Source organism: Petromyzon marinus, chromosome 54 (genome assembly GCF_048934315.1).
Source record: "Petromyzon marinus isolate PM22_M1 ecotype Great Lakes invasive population chromosome 54, UKy_Petmar_22M1.pri1.0, whole genome shotgun sequence".
NCBI lineage: Eukaryota > Metazoa > Chordata > Hyperoartia > Petromyzontiformes > Petromyzontidae > Petromyzon > Petromyzon marinus.
Genome location: NC_133720.1, coordinates 7,794,548 through 7,814,582, shown reverse-complemented (window position 1 = coordinate 7,814,582; position 20,035 = coordinate 7,794,548). Strand labels below are relative to the sequence as shown.

The following is a 20,035-nucleotide window of genomic DNA, read 5'->3' as shown; positions in this document are numbered from 1 at the left end:
TAAATTTAATGTCTGTGTGACCGAGGCCTTACAAATTGTACACGAATTGATACAATGGATATCACGTCGAGGTCTGCTTTTCGCTTGCAAGTTTCAGAATTACTGCAATACACCCGTCCTTGGACGGGCAAAAGGCGAGTCTATAAATATTTACGCGATCTAACCCAAAAAAACCTGTATTATGGACCTCCTGTATTATTGGCGGAAAGGGTTAAGCCTACTATTTTTTTCTCATCTTGATACTGGAAACAACAACAAAAAGGGGTCCCATAGATATAACTCACACAGTTTGTATTTTACACAACGTGCGATGCATTTACAGAGTGCCAAGAGCATGGTCTAGACAATCGAGATTCGGGGCCACCAATTGCTCCGTCCCATCTGCGAGGCCCGCATGAACGCGTATCAGACTCATCGCCACGATTAATATTCATCGATCCAAAAGCATCGTTTCTCTGGGCTCACGATGCACGTGTAGGGGTGTTGTGGGAAGGAAACACACAGTGTGGGAAGGTAACACACAGCCACACCTTGGTGGCTACAACCACGTCCGCTATAGCCCCACCCTCAGTGGTGTATGGGTGTAAAGGGCGGGGAGCCAGAGAGCTTGGGGCAGTGTGTTGGGGCCAAGAATGAAGAACCAGTGAAGAAGGAAGGCCGGCTAGGATAGACCCTGGGACTTCCCTGACCGCTGTCCTTGTGAGGGCCGGCAGGGCAAGCCGGTGGTGCGGCCCCAGAGCCTCAGAGCCGGAGCCCTTTTAAGGGTCGGTCTGGCTGTTGGGGTGCCGTGATCTGTGCTTGACTAGGGCCAGGTCAGATAGCCTCCTCTAGCGCCTGTAGCTGGAGGAACTGGGAGCGCAGGAGTTAGGCTAGATAGCCTAGGGGGTGTCCCAGCGTGTATACGGGTGAAGGGGCCGTTACCCCTTCTCAGTGTAACCCTTGTTAAGCTTGAATAAACAGTGCTGCCTCTACTCCACCGTCTCCGTGTCCCGTGAACCCACTACACACGCACAGTGATGATAGAGCAGCGGTCCTGAACCTGGCGTGCACACACCCCCCGGTGGGGTGCGAGATGCCCTCTCTCTGGGGGTGCGGAACATGGCCAGATATTTTTAGAAGCTAAAATCATCGAAAAAAAATTCAGTACCGCCGCATAGGTACAACTTACTTTTTTTCATCAAATCTGATGTACTTATTCACATTGTACAATTTTATTTTTAACCCATTGAGAACCAACGGGGTGCAGGCTGCAGGAAAGTTTAAGAACCACTGTGATCGAGTATGATGCAAATGGTATGTGAATTTGGGGAATGGAGGCACTGTCGTCATCTAAAAACGATTTAAACTTTGCCTTTTTATTTTACCAGGTAAGGCCCACTGAGCTGCTTTTTAGCTCTTTTTCAGCAGCGGCCTGATAGCTCAACGAAGTGGCTTATCGCGTGGACATTTTAAAGCGGCCAAACACTTTAAACGGGAGAAGACGCAATCTCCAAATATACAGCAGTAGCAGGCGTGAGGCTCGGGATCGAACCCACGACCTCCTGCACACCGGACGAGATAGTTAACATCTCGCGAGATATTATCCCTGATCTGACCCTGCCAAGTAAACGCGCAGCGTTGGGCTAACGCCGATCCTCCCTCCCTCCCTCGTCCAGCAGGCTCCCCACGGATGAGCAGGAGGCGCAACGCCCAGCACGACCCCGACACCCCGGCCGGCCAGCACGGCCGCCGGGAGACCGTCCTGCACCAGCGCAACCGCACGCCGCAGGACCCTTCGACCGCCGCCGCCGCCGCCGCAGCCGCAGCCGCCACCACGACAACCGCCGCCCGCTACGTCTCGCGATCGTCCCGTACCAAAGGCCCGGCCGTGACGCAGGCCGCCTCGTCGAGGCCGGGCAGGCAGCGCGGCCGGTCCGTGCCTGCCTACGTGCAGCCTCTGAGGCCCGTGGGTGTCCAACAGCAGCAGCAGCAGCAGCAGCCGCAGCAGCAGCAGCAGCAGCACAAGAAGCACAGGCAGCGCGGGCGGGAAGGCTGCCTCTCTCCGGGGAGGCCTCCGTACTACCAAACGCGAGCCCCCGCGCCCGGCGTCCCTGACGTTCGGTGGCTGGAGCAACCTCAGCATCAGCATCATCATCAGCACCTGCAGCAGCAGCAGCAGCAGCAGCAACTGCACGTGCAGCAGCAGCCGGGGGCAATGCAGACGTCCATGCTGGTGCCGGTTATGCAACGGCACGAGCACCACCACTACCACGAGCACCATCACCACCACCACTACCACCACTACCACGAGACGTGATGACGCGCCACTCCGCCTTTTTGATCTCCCCCCGCCCCCCCTCTCCGTGAGATCTCTCGACCGAGGCCCCCCCCCCCACTCCACCAGCCGACTTAACCGACCCGACCGCACGCACGGCCCCATCGAAGACACGACGAGAGGCGAAGTCGACGGGAGAGGCGCTTTATCCGTTGAGCAAAGCCGCGCGGAAAACCACCGATGACATTGTCGGTCGGTCGGGCGGGCGGGCAGCTGCGGCGGTTTGTCAGCGGCAACTTGGAACGACGGAAAGCTCCGGCAGTCCGTTGTAGTGTTTATTTTTTTGGGCGTCCAAAATAGTAATTTTACATTTATCTGTAAGACGCCTTCCACTAATGTCTGTAGGGTCTCTCTCACCGCTTACCACCCGCCCCCCCCGCCCCCCGACGATGATCGTTGAAGGTGCTAACCCTTGGGTTCCTCAGAGCCGAAAGGAATTGCTTCCAGCTGTGGTGGATCTCGACAGAGGCGACACCTTCGCCTTGGGGAGATCTATCCGGAGTGAGGGCCCCCGGGTTATTGTCTGGGGCTCGTACTTTAAGACGTCCGCACATTTCCCTCTCTCTGTCTCTCTCTCTCACCCCCCCTCCCCACCTCCCCCACCACCATCACCACTTTGGATGACCGCTGGACTGTACCTCGGTGATCGTCAGAAATAGTAGAAATGTCTCAGGGAGATTGCCCAGTGGTCAAGGCCATGATGGTTGGGCTTGTTCAAAAATATGCTGAGAGAGAGATATAAAATATATATACAGAGAGAGGTTACGTGAACATGTTAAGTGCTATTCTAGTGGGATCTGTGCTGCCAGTGTAAGTTTTCTCTTCAGCAACCCTTTGCTCTGCGTCAGCGGTCCCAAAAACTCAAGATGCTGGAGTCCAACAAAGGAGGAAGAAATTATTTCCGTGCAAAGACCGCGGTGGCCTCGGGACATTCGTAGGTTAAAATTACGTCCGCAAGAAAAAGCACGAATGCTCTCATTTGTAGCGCGTAATTAAGGTTTCCATACCCCCCCCCCAGGGGTTTCTTCTTGAGGGAAGTTTTCCTGGGACATCGGTCATTCGTCCCGGGACGTTAGAAGTCCTGGTCGATGCGTCAGTTGCGCGACGACGCGCCACTCCGGTCACAAGCCCTTCACGAGCCCTTCTCCCCTGTTCTGGCATCGAGAGATAATTCTTCTTCCGCCGATACGTCCCGCCTTCTCGCACCTCAGATGTGGCAACACGATGCAGAATATAAAGTGCTGGACAAAATATATATGACGCCTTTCGTCTTGGTAGACGTAGCGGTTGGGTCGTGACCCATAAGGCCCTTACTCGCTTGTGCCTTGCCTAGGGACAGCCTGTGGGTCGCCATTTTTCAAACATGGCGTTTCATTTGTCAACGTGCGAGCGCGAGTTAATTTCCATTTCTGCTTTTAAGATTTCTTTTTGTGGAAATCTGACGAAGGTGCCTTCTTGCGGTAAAATGTAGTCGTGGTTACGGCTCGGCGCCCCGTCTGCACAGAGATGGCCTGGGATATTTATTCACGCCTAACGCTTTGAGCGCAATTTAATGGCAAGTGCTCGGCGCCCTGCGTACACGGTGGCCCGAGTTCGATTTCCCCGGCCATGGCCAACACCGGTGGCGATTATTATCGGAACCGGTCCTTGTTGCAGGGTCCACCTCTTCCCTCCGCCAAACCCGCAGTGCCCAGCGCGGTGAAGTATGGTCGAATCAACTCCCAGGTCATTGGGAGGCCGTCATCCTAGAGGTTGGAGCGACGTTAGGCATTGTAAATTATTATCGTTTCTTTTTTGTTTGTTAACCGCCAAGAGCTACTCTCTGGCTGCAACAGAAACACGTTTTTAGATGTATTTTAGATTCTTTATTGTAACGAAGAACCTAACAAAACTGCTTGTAGCCAAGGTACAGAAAACATGACTAATGTTTCGGGCTTTGTGTGTTCATACAAAAAAAAACACATTGCCGTTGAAATGAATAGGCTGACACCACTAATGAATATATATTTATAAACTATTGCATATGAATAGATGTATCCTTATTATATTGATAATATATGGTGAAGCAATGAGTGCTCGAGACTGAACTCAATGTTTGCCCAGTTAATGAAGAACCACCGCAATGGGTCCTTGGCCGGGCCGCCTTAAAGGGACCTGACCATGCCCTGGTTCAGGGAACTTTTGCGACTGCGTGAATTTGCCGGTGAGGAAGACGGTAGAGCATTGATTGCGGTGGGGGTGGTGGCGCCAGCGGTCAGCACGCTCCGCTGACAACCCACAGTGGCCTGAGTTAGGTCCGCTATCTGGAAGAGAGCTTCTCAGAAGCTCAATGGGTCTCACACATAGGAGGCTTTCACGACCAATATCGTCCTTAATACAGGGGTTTTTTTGGGGGGGTTAGATCGCTTAAATATATAAATGTGTCGTTAAACCCGCCAAATGTGGCTGTCGCCTGATGAAGCTGGTTGTAAATACTGGCGAAACGTCGTACTCGGATTGTAAATGTTGTGGCTTGGCTCTCCAACACACCGGCGTGCTGTACTAGTACACTACATTATACACTACACTACTATACACTACACTACACTATACACTACACTACTATACACTACACTACTATACACTACACTATACACTACACTATGCACTACACTATACACTATACTATACACTACACAATACACTACACTACTATACACTGCACTATACACTACACTACTATACACTACACTACTATACACTACACTATACACTACACCACTATACACTACTATACACTACACTACTATACACTACTATACACTACACTACTATACACTACACTATACACCACACTACTATACACTACACTATACACTACACACTAGTGCTCTACTAGCACACTACACTATACACTACACAATACACTACTATACACTACATTATACACTACACTACTATGCACTACACTATACACTACACAATACACTACACTACTATACACTACACTATACACTACACTACTATACACTACATAATACACTACACTATACACTACACTACTATACACTACACAATACACTACACTACTATACACTACGCTACTATACACTACACAATACACTACACTATACACTACACTACTATACACTACACTACTATACACTACACTACACAATACACTACACTACTATACACTACACTATACACTACACTACTATACACTATACACTACTATACACTACACTACTATACACTATACACTACACAATACACTACGCTACTATACACTACACTACTATACACTATACACTACTATACACTACACTACTATACACTACACTACAATACACTACACACTAGTGCTGTACTAGTACACTACACTATACACTACACACTACACTACTATACACTACACTACTATACACTACACTACTATACACCACACTACTATACACTACACTACTATACACTACACTACCATACCCTACACTACTATACACTACTATATACTACACTACTATACACTACACAATACACTACACTATACACTACTATACACTACACAATACACTACACTACTATACACTACGCTACTATACACTACACAATACACTACACTATACACTACACTACTATACACTACACTACTATACACTACACTACACAATACACTACACTACTATACACTACACTATACACTACACTACTATACACTATACACTACTATACACTACACTACTATACACTACACAATACACTACGCTACTATACACTACACTACTATACACTATACACTACTATACACTACACTACTATACACTACACTACAATACACTACACACTAGTGCTGTACTAGTACACTACACTATACACTACACACTACACTACTATACACTACACTACTATACACTACACTACTATACACCACACTACTATACACTACACTACTATACACTACACTACCATACCCTACACTACTATACACTACTATATACTACACTACTATATACTACACAATACACTACACTACTATACACTACACTATACACTACACTATACAATACACAACTACATACTACACTACTATATACTACACAATACACTACACTACTATACACTACACTATACACTACACTATACACTACACTATACACTACAATACTATACACTACACACCATACACTACTATACACTACACTATACACTACACTATACACTACACACTATACACTACTATACACTACACTATACACTACACTATACACTACACTATACACCACACACTAGTGCTGTACTAGTGACGAATTGGTCACGTTCTGTTTACGTGACAACCTTTACTAGTTGGCCGTGTCGGGTGGTGGCGGGTTTAACGACACATTTACATATTTACACGATCTGAGCTCAATGGGGCTTACACGACATTAAACGTTTATCGATTTCCCGGTCGCGGCGAACGGCTAATGTCGGTGGCGAGTGATTCAGAACCGGTCGTAGGCCCCCCCCACCCGTCACCCTTCAGCAACCCGCGCCGACTAACGTAGACACCGCGGTGACGAGATGTTAACTACCTCGCCTCGTACGCAAGAGGTCGTGGGTTCGATCCCCATCCTGACGCCCGTTGTATATTTGGTGTTTGCGTGTCTCTCTCTCCCATAATCATCATCATCGCGGTGGCTAGGAGATGTTAACTACCTTGCCTGGTCTACATGAGGTCGTGGGTTCTATTCCGACATCGACACCTGCTGCTGTATATTTGGAGTTTGCGCGTCTCTCTCTCCCCGTGGTGGTCGTGTGGATTTTCGTCTGGGCCCTCTGGTCCCCCCCCCCCCCCCTCTGCGTTTCGAATCGACATCACGCGTTTCAGAGTATTTGGCTGCAATCAATTGGGGCGGGTGGGGAGGGGCTGGGTGGGTGGGTGGGGCTGGGTGGGGGGTGGTAGGGGTGGGGCTGGGTGGGGAGGGGCTGGTCACCCCGTGGTGCCCTTATAAAACTCAACGTTTAACCTACTCACGCCGGCTTGTGCCCGCCCTCACAGTCGGGCATATTGTGCGGAACACACCACGTGGTGCCGCCGTGTGACCCTGCCCATTGACCGAGCAACCCGACGTTCCTACCAGCATCCCTCCGCAGGAGAATGTGTTACCGTGACCATGTGGTGATTTTAGAGTCGTGCAGGGCTCATTGTGAAATCGGCGGGCTGATTGGGGGGGGGGAAAGGGTGGTGAATTCATGAATGGGTCAAATTAATTGATTGGGCGAAATAATTAATTAATCGGTTAATCAATCGATTGCTCTGCTTCCGAATATTTTGCATTCGCGTGAAATATAAGGTAGTGAGCACACTTTGCCTTCTTTTCAAGTCGTCGACATAATTCGAATTGTCTCGTCGTCTAAACATGTATTTATTAGCGTTAGTGTTCATCTTAACGTGCTAAACATTTATTTTGAGAAATCGTACTAATTTACAAAGTTCATCTATATATTATATGCGTCACTAAAGGAACGTGTGTGTGTATTTTTTTTTATAAAGTGTGATCTCGAGCAAACTTTTGTACAACTTCAATATTGTAAACGAGGTGACGGTCGCCGCATTGTATGAGTGTTCAGCACTCAAGTCTCCAGTTCGCAAGTGTAATCCCGAACAGTATTTTCGATGTCTTTACACGTTTTTCCTACCTTCCTTCAAAATCTTAACAAACAAAATATGTTTCGATTTAAAGCTTTCGTGACTGCAAGGATTCATCTTCTTTGGTTCTTTCGGTAAAGTCACCACGTAGAATTTAGCATTGAAATAGCTAAGTTAAAGTATACACATCCGCAGAGGCACCCCTTGACAAAGGAATTAGCATAGAATTTAGCAATGAGAATAAAATAATAAATTGATAAAATAAAATAACACAATAATATTCTCACGACGTTTCGGCCACAACACAAGCGGCCTTCATCAGGTGAAGGGGACGAGACTGTCTGGTAGGACAGCGCTGGAGTGAAAAAGCCACGCTCAGATCACGACCTTTAAGCTGTGTGAGAAGAAACAAAGCGCCTTGACAAAGGAATTAGCATAGAATTTAGCATTGAAATAGCTAAGTTAAAGTATACACACCCGCAGAGGCACCCCTTGACAAAGGAATTAGCATAGAATTTAGCATTGAAATAGCTGAGTGATTAGCTTGTAACTGGTCACAGAAATAGCTATGTTAAAGTCAGAGCTCTGTGACCAGTTACAAGCTAATCACTCAGCTATTTCAATGCTAAATTCTATGCTAATTCCTTTGTCAAGAGGTGCCTTTGCGGATGTGTATACTTTAACTTTAACATAGCCATTTCTGTGACCAGTTACAAGCTAATCACTCAGCCATTTCAATGCTAAATTATATGCTAATTCCTTTGTCAAGAGGTGCCTTTGCGGATGTGTATGCTTTAACTTTAACATAGCCATTTCTGTGACCAGTCACAAGCTAATCACTCAGCCATTTCAATGCTAAATTATATGCTAATTCCTTTGTCAAGGCGCTTTGTTTCTTCTCACACAGCTTAAAGGTCGTGATCTGAGCGTGGCTTTTTTCACTCCAGCGCTGTCCTACCAGACAGTCTCGTCCCTTCACCAGATGAAGGCCGCTTGTGTTGTGGCCGAAACGTCGTGAGAATATTATTGTGTTATTTTATTTTATCAATTTATTATTTTATTCTCATTCTACGTGGTGACTTTACCGAAAGAACCAAAGAACAAAATATGCCTAAACACAGGGGGCTGCAGCGGCGGCAACGGCGGCAGTCGCCGCAGATATACACAAGCCGGCGCGTTATTCGTTACGCCTTCAAATCATGAACGAAGGGCGAGCGCCGAGGGATAAAAACAACCGTGCGTTCGTTAATCTCTCGCCGCTCGTGTGTTTTCCGTTTGCTTGTTTGTCGTCGTTCCGATCACGCCCCTTCGCGTAGCCATGGGTCGCGTGCGGGGCGGTGCGGAGATTCGGAAGGGCCCCGTGGCCCCCCCTCCCCCCCCCCCCCGTGCGGGCCACCACAACGGCGGTTGTCTTGCGGGACACACATTGCAATACTGGCTCCTGCCATTGGAATGTGGAAGATTCACACGCCGCTGGCTCAAGTCTGCCAGTGGAGGTGTTGCGATAAGCACCACCGCGATACTAACGAAATAAGGGCGCCACGGTGGAGAGATGTTAACCGCCTCGCCTGGTACACAGGAGGTCGTGGGATCCATCCCGGCTCTGACGCCTGCTGCTGTATATTTGGAGTTTGCGTGTCTCTCTCTCATCATCAGGGTCGCTAGGAGATGTTAACTCCCTCGCCTGGTATACAGGAGGTCGTGGGATCCATCCCAGCTCTGACGTCTGCTGCTGTATATTTGAAGTTTGCGTGTCTCTCTCTCTCTCTCATCATCATCACGGTGGCTAGGAGATGTTAACTCCCTCGCCTGGTACACAGGAGGTCGTGGGATCCATCCCGGCTCTGACGCCCGCTGCTGTATATTTGGAGTCTGCGTGTCTCTCTCTCTCTCTTATCATCATCACGGTGACTAGGAGATGTTAACTCCCTCGCCTGGTACACAGGAGGTCGTGGGATCCATCCCGGCTCTGACGCCCGCTGCTGTATATTTGGAGTCTGCGTGTCTCTCTCTCTCTCTCTCTCGCCGTGGTGGTCACGTGGATTTTTTTCTCCGGGTCTTCCGGTTTTCCCCTCCACATTTGGAATCAACATCGCCACGGACCGTTTAGAGTATTCGGCTGCTGTACATTTCTACACGATGAGCCACTTCGTTGGCCAGGTCGCTGCTGAAAAAGAGCTCTGTTTCGCTCAGTGGGCCTTACCTGGCGAAATAAAAAAATCAGTTTTCGTATTTTTTTTATTTTTACCGAACCTCTTCACCTTTCATTTCCTCAAGGGTTGGAAATGCATTCGACCGCTGGCCAACAGCTTAGCGTACATGAGGCCGACCCCATCCTCAGCAGGAGAATCACGGGAGGGCAGCCGCAGTTGTGTCCCCATGGGGGGATTTGACAGCGGCACTGGGTCACGGTGGACCCTGGACACAGGCGCTTGGCGATAGCCGCTTCGGCGCCAGTGCCGCTGACAATGAACCCGTTCCACGCGCAGCCCCATCGCGATTTTTTTCACCGCCGCGACCTGCGTAGAGGTCAGCAGCAAGCGCGCGACCACGCTTCGCAAGTCCAGATGATCGCCGGTTCGATCCCACCTCCGGGTAGTGGAGGCTTTGCAAGTCCAGATGATCGCCGGTTCGATCCCACCTCCAGGTAGTGGAGGCTTTGCAAGTCCAGATGATCGCCGGTTCGATCCCACCTCCGGGTAGTGGAGGCTTTGCAAGTCCAGATGATCGCCGGTTCGATCCCACCTCCGGGTAGTGGAGACTTTGCAAGTCCAGATGATCGCCGGTTCGATCCCACCTCCAGGTAGTGGAGGCTTTGCAAGTCCAGATGATCGCCGGTTCGATCCCACCTCCAGGTAGTGGAGGCTTTGCAAGTCCAGATGATCGCCGGTTCGATCCCACCTCCAGATAGTGGAGGCTTTGCAAGTCCAGATGATCGCCGGTTCGATCCCACCTCCAGGTAGTGGAGACCGTTTGAAACACCGGTGCCGGTTCTTTCTCAAAGCTCCCCCCGCTCTCATCGTCGTCGCCGCCGCCGCCGCCTCCCCACACACAACCCCAAAAAAAACACACACGCGGGAGAGCGACATTTTCCATGTCACATGCAAATTAATCCACCGCACGTGCCTGATGTTTGGTAATGGTGGGAACCCGCGCCGGGGAGCGGGAGTTGCTGTTGCCCACGAAGCGACGCTTCGTCCTGGTACCATCTCAGGACCCACATTGTTATCCCACAAGGGCCCCCCACGCCTCGCGCTGAGATGGCTCCAAGTGTCTGTCGGGTTAACAAAAATAAAATAAAAATAATGCCCCATCGTACAACCGCAAAAAAAAAGCCGCGTCTATTTCTCAGGAGACAGCGTCGATCCTCTGGGCAAAGGAGGTCTAATGATGATGTAGATGCTCACCCCGAGCCCTCATTACTTTGATAGTGGCATTGTCTTTGAGCTGTGTGACGCCTTTTGGCGTCCTCTGGTCGAGCACCAATTGGGTCGAGGCTCAAAAGAAAGCCGTCCCTTGGTGTGGACCAATCAGTTTCACGGAACAATGCATATATATTATCAGAGTGTGTGTTTCTGTTTGCATTTTGACTGCAAGGTTAATGCAGCAACATGAATCCTTGCAATAAGGTTTTAGTTTTGTTGCCAGAAAAAATGGGGAAAGACCCTATTATTATTATCATTGCCCTCGAGTTTTCATTTCGCTGCAGCTCCTCCACGGTGGCCGTGCCTTCTGTCCAAGGGTCGCAAAGCAGATTCGATGTTAATTAATTGCGATGTTTAAAAATATATATACATGATGTCAATCTTGATTTGAAGCTTTCGTGACTGCAGGAATCCGTACTCTCTGATTCTTTCGGTAAAGTCACGTGGTAGGTAGAATAATAAGATAAAACTCATAAAAGAACACGACGTTTCGGTCGCAACACACGGTGATGACGGACGCTTGTGTTGCGACAGAAACGTCGTGTTTTATGATTTTTTTCCTTCTATCCACGTGACTTTACCGAAAGAACCGGAGAGTAGACATGATGTGTGCGTAGTAATAGGTTTTGACCCTTTTAGCTGGCACAAAAAAGGGTAAAAACCTATTATTATATCTTGTTACTGGCAAAGGAGGTCTCATAATGATGTGTGTGTATCGCTCGAGTCATTGTTGTTGTTGTCGTTGTTTAATTTACAAACTAATTGGCGCTCGCGTTCCGCGTGCCGCGACATGTCTCAAGAATGCAACGCGTAACGTATTCTATATTGACGCTTTAACTTATTCACTTTGATCGCCCCTCCCGCCCCCCGGCTCTCTACTCAAGTAACATTGTACACCACGTGGTAATGAAACGAGACCTTGAATTGTCTGTGCAGATAAATAATAACCGCCCGGACAAGCCTGTGGATTATTTTCTGTGTTCTCCACCCCCCCGCCCCCCCCCGCCCCCCGCCCCCCCGCCCCCCCAGCCCCCTGCTATCCGACCCCTCCGTGTTCCTTCCGTCGTTTAACCAACGCCGCAGGGCCCCTAACGCTAGGGGCTGCTTGGCATGCCACATGAACGCGGGGACTAATAAACGCGATCGTGAAATGTACTCCGCTTGGGACTCGGGATTCTTCGTCCCGTCCATCGACCGCGGCTGTTGGGTCACCCGCGGGATGGGTTACGCGTGGATCTTTTTTTATTACATTTTTTTTCTAAAACCACCAAACATACAATCCGGGATTTCCCTCATTAAGTCAGTCATACCCTTTCCCCAGTTATCCTCCCTCCATTTAAATGTTCATCCTCTCCCGATGTCGCTCCACTTGCCTGGGGCAGCCGCCTCCTCCCCCCCCTCTTAAATGGTTCGGTTTGGGATTGTTTGGCATCGCTTGGGATCGTTTGGGATCGTTTTCCGCAAAGCGCGTCGCCTGGCTGGGCGTGCTCGCGTTTTGTTACAATAAAAGCAACAGCAGCAGCAGCAACAACCAACAACAACAACAAAACAACAACCAACACCAACAACGACAAAACCCCACAGACAAGTGAGGTGGTGACGGGGGCCCGGTGCGGGGGGAGAGCTCGCGGGGAGCCGAGAGGCGACGGCTGTGCCGAGGATCCTGAAATTTGCATTCAACACGCAGAGACCTGCGATCGAGCCGGGTCCTCGAGTGCTCTCGAGTTGGAAGCGGGTTTTATGGTCCCAGCCCGGGGTCACCACTGACCGCGGAAAAACAGAGCAGAATTACATTCTCCGTGGGTTCGATCCCGAGCCTGACGCCTCCTGCTGCTGCGTATTTGGAGTTTTTTGGTGTCCTCTTTGTCTCCCCTGTAAATGTCCACGTGATAAGCCATCTCGTTGAGAAATCATCTGTGAGGACCAGGTCACTTCTAAAAAAAAAAGGTATATAGCTTAGTGGGCCTTACCTGGTAAAATAACAAAAAAAATTAGTTCAGTTTGTAGTTTAGTTTTAGTCCGTAAATGTAGAGTCACTTAGACGCGGACCAGGAGGCTTAGCGGCCCTTTGCACCACGTGAGATCCTTGGCTCCGTGTTCGTGAGTTCTGCCACCCGTGATGACACACCGGGTTCTCGCAGTGCATTCTGGGTTCTATTCACTTCACCGCAGCACTTTCATGTGGTTTGCTTTTGTCAGTTAAGTGACACCCCTCCCTCCCCACCGCCCCGACCCACCACTCAGGATGCTCACTTTTGCAAAGAGACTCATCCTGGTCACTTGAGTTCTCACCTTAGTTTCACAAAAATCAAACTTGCGCTAAAACCATTAAACGATGTTTTATTTTTTGCCGGGCAAGGCCCACCGGGCTTTATATATTTCTCTTTTTCGGAAGTGGAAAATTTAACGCAGCCAAACACTCTGAAGGCGTGTTTCTAAATGTGGAGGGGGAAAACCGGAGGACCCGGAGAAAAAATCCACACGACCTCGAGGACAACATGCGAACTCCAAATATACAGCAGCAGGCGTCAGGGTCGGCATCGGGATCGAACCCACGACCTCCTGTACACCAGGCGAGGTAGTTAACATCTCCTAGCCACCGTGATGATGAGAGAGAGACACGCGAACTCTAAATATACAGCAGCAGGCGTCAGGGTCGGCATCGGGATCGAACCCACTACCTCCAGTATACCAGGCGAGGTAGTTAACATCTCCTAGCCACCGTGATGATGATGATGAGAGAGACACACAAACTCCAAATATACAGCAGCAGGCGTCAGGACTGAGTGAACGTCTTGAGAAACACGCGTGCTCAGCACGGCTTTGCATGCCCGCGAGTCCTTGGACACTGAAAAAGATTGACAGACATAAGATATTGGCACTCGCAATGCATCGCCAAAGAAGGATAATGCATCTAAAAAAAAAGCTTGCACGAAGACGAAGACCTGATGATGCAGGCGTTGATGAGAAGGAAGCGGGCACTGTTTGGGCACACGTGACGGATGGACAACAACAGGACAATTAAAAGTGTTAATACTCTTTGGTTTTATTGGGTAAAGTCACGTAGGTGAAAATAAAATAACAAAAATTCACGACGTTTCGGCCACAACACAAGCGGCCTTCATCAGGTGAAGGGACGAGACTGTCTGGAGGACAGCGCTGTCCGAAACGTCGTGATTTTTTGTTATTTTATTTTCACCTACGTGACTTTACCCAATAGAACCAAAGAGTATGGATCCTAGCAGTCACGAAAGCTTTAAATCTAGAATTAAAAGTGTTGTTGTGAGAAAAAATGTAAGAAATGAGATGGAGAGGGGAGACCTAACAGAGAATGGGCTCAACGGCGACATCGTACGAGATCGGTGTCAGCAAGATGTGGCCAATGCCTAGAAGCCATATCGGTCACTTAAACAAGACAGAGTTTCAGCTTCATCTCAGTTTCATTTATTTTGGTATAGCCCTGTGAGCCATTCGGCTCTTGAATCGGGTGCAACCGCAACAAACAAAAAACAAAAACATGAACAAGAAAACATCTTAAAGTGACTTTGTGTGACTTTGTGCAAACAGAAAATCCAAAAAAATATTGCAGAAAAAGCACCGTACACCAACGCTATGTGCAAAAAATCCCAGTGAGATGCAAGTCAAACAACTACAACAACAACCACAAGACAACTTAGATTAAGGCCATTAGTCTAACTCCGTACTACAACAAACAAACATGGCCAAACCAAAAAAACGTTTTCGAAATCACCAAAAAAAAGCCATAAAAGCAATACAAAAGTGATAATAGGAACTGTGACCGAATTTTCACAATAAACGACGTAACATGTACCACCAAACCCTTGTAAGCCATAGCTGGCTTCATGAGTCAACTCCACAACAGCAGGAGCAATCAGTCGGAGTATCAAAACATTTCAATGCACCTTTAAGATCAGCACGCTAAATCAAAACACAGATCATACTTTGCAGCGGTCATCCGGAGCGAAACATTATATTTTATATTCTTAGCTCTTTCGGTAAAGTCACGTAGAAGGGAAACAATAAAATTATAAAATATATATAAAACTATAAAAATTCTTGCCGTTGGTTTTTTTCACACCTGATGACGACCGTTTGCGTTACGGTCGAAACGTCGTGAGAATTTTTATTGTTTTATATATATTTCATTGTTTCCCTTCAACGTGACTTTACCGAAAGAGCTAAGAATATGAATTGCTGCAGTCACGAAAGCTTTAAATCAAAATTATATTTTATTTTAGGGAAGCGGAAACATCAAATGACGATCTCTCTCCGGGGGGGCACCTGCCTGCCCACGTGGATCGTGGATCGTCGTGACGATCATGGAGGCTCTGAGCTTTCATCTTGCACGGGGGCCGTTCCATGAAACAATTCGGATTCACGGAGTGTCCCGGATGCGACCCCATCTCGGCACGCTGTGCGGAAACGGTGGCCCTCGTTCACATTATACAGCAACTGCCCGTTAGGGGGCGTCCATAAATGACGTCACGCAATTTTGGACGATTTTTCACCCCACACACCACCTCCCCCCCTCTCTCGTCACACGGCGTCACAAAAAGTCAGACCCCCCCCTCCCTCAAATGTGACGTCACAAAGCTCTGCCCCCCCCCCCAACCCACACACAAAAAATGCTTCAAATCGCTTTAAACTATTGTCATTGTAGTGCGTATTTAATGTGGCGCTGCACTCTGATGTTGTAGGAGAAAACATTTATTGAAAAGTCTATTCAATTCAGTAGAACGTGTTGTCTATATTTATTTAAAGTTGCGCATTTTGATGTGACGTCACATTTCTCAACCCCCCCACCCCCGGTCACAAATCGTCACAAATGTCTGACCCCCCCCCCCAGGTGCGTGACGTAATTTATGGACGGCCCCTTAGTCATGTGTATCTCTCTGGGTCTGTGGGTCTTAGTTGTGGGTCCATGGGTTATGATGTAAGTATATATTGATATCTATTAGGCTATGGGGTCTCTTTGTTACGTGTGTGGATATCGATATAAGTACAGTATATGGGTATCTATGCCAGTCTATGGGTCTCTCTGAGTGAGTCTTTGGGTCTCAATCAGTACGGTCTATAGATGTCTCTGTGTGAGTCTGTGGGTCTCTGTCAGTATACGCATCTCTACGTGAGTCTACGGGTTTCTGTGTAAGTTTATTTGATTTGCCACACGGATGATTCCGTTCAGTCAGTTTCCCGGGTATTTTACACGGGGGATACGTGGTGCCTGAGTACATCAACAGTAAATAAAAAAAGACAAAAAACATCAACATTGTAATGTAAATATATTTGTCTCTATATGAATCAATGTGTCTCCACGTAAGTCTTTGGCTATCTATGTAAATCTACAAGTGTCCATGTAAGTCTATGTATCCGTGTGTGAATCAATGGGTCTCCATGTAAGTCTATGGATCCGTGTGTGAATCAATGGATCTCCTTGTAAGTCTATGGATCTCTATGTAAATCAATGGCTCTCCATATAAGTCTATGGATCTCTGTGCGAATCAATGGGTCTCCATGTAAGTATATGGATCTACGTGCGAATCAAAGGGTCTCCATGTACGTCTATGGCTCTCTGTGCGAATCAATGGGTCTCAATTTAAATCTATGGATCACGATGTGAATCAATGGGTCTCCATGTAAGTCTATGGATCTCTGTGCGAATCAATGGGTCTCCATGTACGTCTATGGCTCTCTGTGCGAATCAATGGGTCTCCATGTAAGTCTATGGATCTCTGTGCGAATCAATGGGTCTCCATGTACGTCTATGGCTTTCTGTGCGAATCAATGGGTCTCAATTTAAATCTATGGATCACGATGTGCATCAATGGGTCTCCATGTAAGTCTATGGATCTCGGTGCGAATCAATGGGTCCAATGCAGCTGTTGAAACGTCACTGGATTTCGCACCAGTGGCGTTATCCGCACAGCGGCACGCAAATAATTCGTTTCTTCAAGTGTAAACTCTTCGTATATACAGATGTAACCAGTGGTAATCAATAAGCACTTACATTGTTTAAAATTCTCATCCGGCACACTCTATCTCTCTATTACTGGCCTGTGTGTTATGAAGAAGGGCAATTGCTCGAAACGTCACCAATTAATTACATAGGGTGCTCCAGATGTCTTGTGACCCCCATTTAATTCTCTGAAGCTTCATATTTTTTCGAAAACCACTGGGTGTGAAAACAAATGAATAAGAAAATATCTATTTATAGTGATGTGCTTTGCCTTTCCTATCCTGTACTTTGAATTCGTCCCTATCTTTGTTATTGTGGCTTTACTGACCCGCCCCATACTGGACAGCTGTGAAAAATAGCTTTATAGCTCACCGGATTCCTCCAGGATAAATATTCTAATTCTGAATGGAGTGGTTCCCAGTAATGACGTCATAGCAGTTCCATACTGACGTCATTTTGAGTTGAGCGCCCCCTCTACCCCCCCCCCTCTATCCCCCCCTCAATACCAACACCCGCCACGAAGCGACGGGAACGTCACCACGGCACCTGTGCCAGGCCAGGTGCACTTTGAGGCCACGTGAAGTGTCGAAGGCCTCGCTGCTGGCAGGAGGTCACGGACAGACAGAGCCAGGCAAGTGCAGTGGGTCGACCGACCGAGATTACCGGCAGACGCAGCAGCTGTACCCCCTACTGTGCCACCTTGCTGCATTTTATACGTCCGGCGCTCCGCTCGTTGTTGTGAGCGTCGCTCCTCTGCCCTCCGTTGCTGTTGGGAGGGCGACTGCCTCCAACTGCCCGGTAGCAGCAGCGTCCTTCACGATCCTCCTCCTCCACAGAGCCCAATATTGACACCGCTGGTACCGGTCATCGGCAAGTCCACTCAGCTCCACGTCCTCCCGTACCGCATCAGTTCCATCTCTTCTCCAGCCCGTGCCGTGCCCGTTTAGCAACCCCCCTCTCTATGCGGCCAAACAGAAGCTGCTTGGGCGTGCGGTGGCTGGGCACGCGGGCTACACGACCCAGCCAACGCAGCCTCACCTGCTCACCGATGGTAATGTGTCCAGATCTTTCAAGGATGTGTGAGCTCCTCGCACAATTCAGCCCGCAGGTTAAACCCAGGATGGATGGTAGTAGACATGCCAGCCTCAAAGATTTTAACCGACACAGATGTTCCACCTACCCCTCCCCTAACCTCCTCTCCCCTCCTCTACCCCCCCTCCCCCCACCCTCGTCTCCCCCCCCCCCACCCTCTCTACGCGCATCCCGCCAGTCTGGCTCCTTAAGTCGGTGGGGCGAAGTCATCAGAAAGAGCCTCGCAGCAAGATGGCCGCCTGAGGCACGCGTGCTCCCGGGCCGCACCCCCAGCAGCGGCTGGCGGGGGCCGTTTGTGAGGGAGCCGGGGGAGCCGACGGGACCGAGGGAGCCGACGGAGGGAGCCGGGGGAGCCGACGGGGCCGGGGGAGCCGGGGGGGGGCGACGGGGCCGGAGGGGGGGCCGACAGAGCCGGGGGGGGGGGGGGGGGGACGGAGTCGGGGGGGAGGGCGACGGAGCCGGGGGGGGCGACGGCATGAGCAGAGGGAGCCGATACTGACTTTCTCATACATCATACACTGACTCACTCACACCATGCACTGACTCACTACACATCATACACTGACTCGCTCATCATGCGCTTACTCACTCACACATCATACACTCACACTGCCACTGACTCACTCATCATGCACTAACACATCATGCGCTGACTCACACATCATACACTCACCCACACACCATACTCACTCACGCATCATACACTGACTCACTCATCATGCGCTGACTAACACATCATACACTCACTCACGCTGCTGCTGACTCACTCACACATCATACACTGGGAGTGTCGTGCTGCCAGCTATGGCTGCAAGTTTGGTCGTATGTGGGGGCTACCGTCCCCCGCCATAACCGAATTGTCGGGCCGTTGCCCCCCGACTCCCCCGCTACATTCATCCCACTACCCCCGGCTGTTCTGAGGGGTCCGGGCTACCGAACCCCAATCCCTCGCCCCCCTGTGCCCCTGACTGTGTTGTCGACCGTGTAAGCATGTTTCGATCGGTGAGGCCGCCTGCTCTACGCTTACGACGCGCTACGCTGTTCAGTGGCGGCGTGCCGCGGTGAGCGCGCTCGCAAAGTAAAACCCCGTCCCGCACGTGGACCAACAGGTGTTGGCGCGCCGACGCTTGATACCCTCACACACACGCTCCACGCGCCCGGGCAATAACACACCCGACGCCGCTACCTGCCAGCCCCGTACCCCAATCACACGCGAGGTAGTGGGGGATCGGGGGTGGGAAGCCAGAGGCGTCTGCCGTGCGCGTGCTGCTGATTGGAGGGGGTCACTTCGCTCCGATTTAAAGGGCCGTTTAAACAGCCGCGCGAATACGCGCACGCCAGGCGCTTAGCTCGCTACCTCGCTATTAGACAATCGCGCAGGCGCGCGACCACAACACAGTCACACAGGCACGCGAGCGCTAAGCACTACTGTAAACGATCGTACAGGTACGCGAACACCAAGCACGCTCTGCCCTCCTCTTCACACTCCCAAAGACCACACGACACAGTTTATCCCCCTGCTAGTGATTGTATTTACCGCGAGTAACCCGTTAAGCTACGCGTAATTGTGTGGGCCAGTGGATGCCAGCCAATTCCCCCTGGGATCCTAGACTGAATTT

At 49.5% G+C, this 20,035-nt stretch overlaps 1 protein-coding gene across 3 annotated transcripts in view; it reads left to right on the top strand.

Annotated features, from left to right (window-relative positions):
• The window catches only part of LOC116954073 (protein naked cuticle homolog 2), a 77,994-nt gene extending 65,492 nt beyond the window's left edge, over window positions 1-12,502 (top strand). For 2 of the 3 annotated variants that reach the window (XM_076052153.1, XM_076052152.1), the window contains exon 10: window positions 1,656-12,502. In XM_076052153.1, the coding sequence (XP_075908268.1) occupies window positions 1,656-2,296 (641 nt within the window). In that variant the 3' untranslated portion in view covers window positions 2,297-12,502. The remainder of the gene's footprint in view (window positions 1-1,655) is intronic. The other variant, XM_076052154.1, reaches the window with a different exon arrangement.
• The last annotated feature ends 7,533 nt before the right edge of the window (window positions 12,503-20,035 follow it).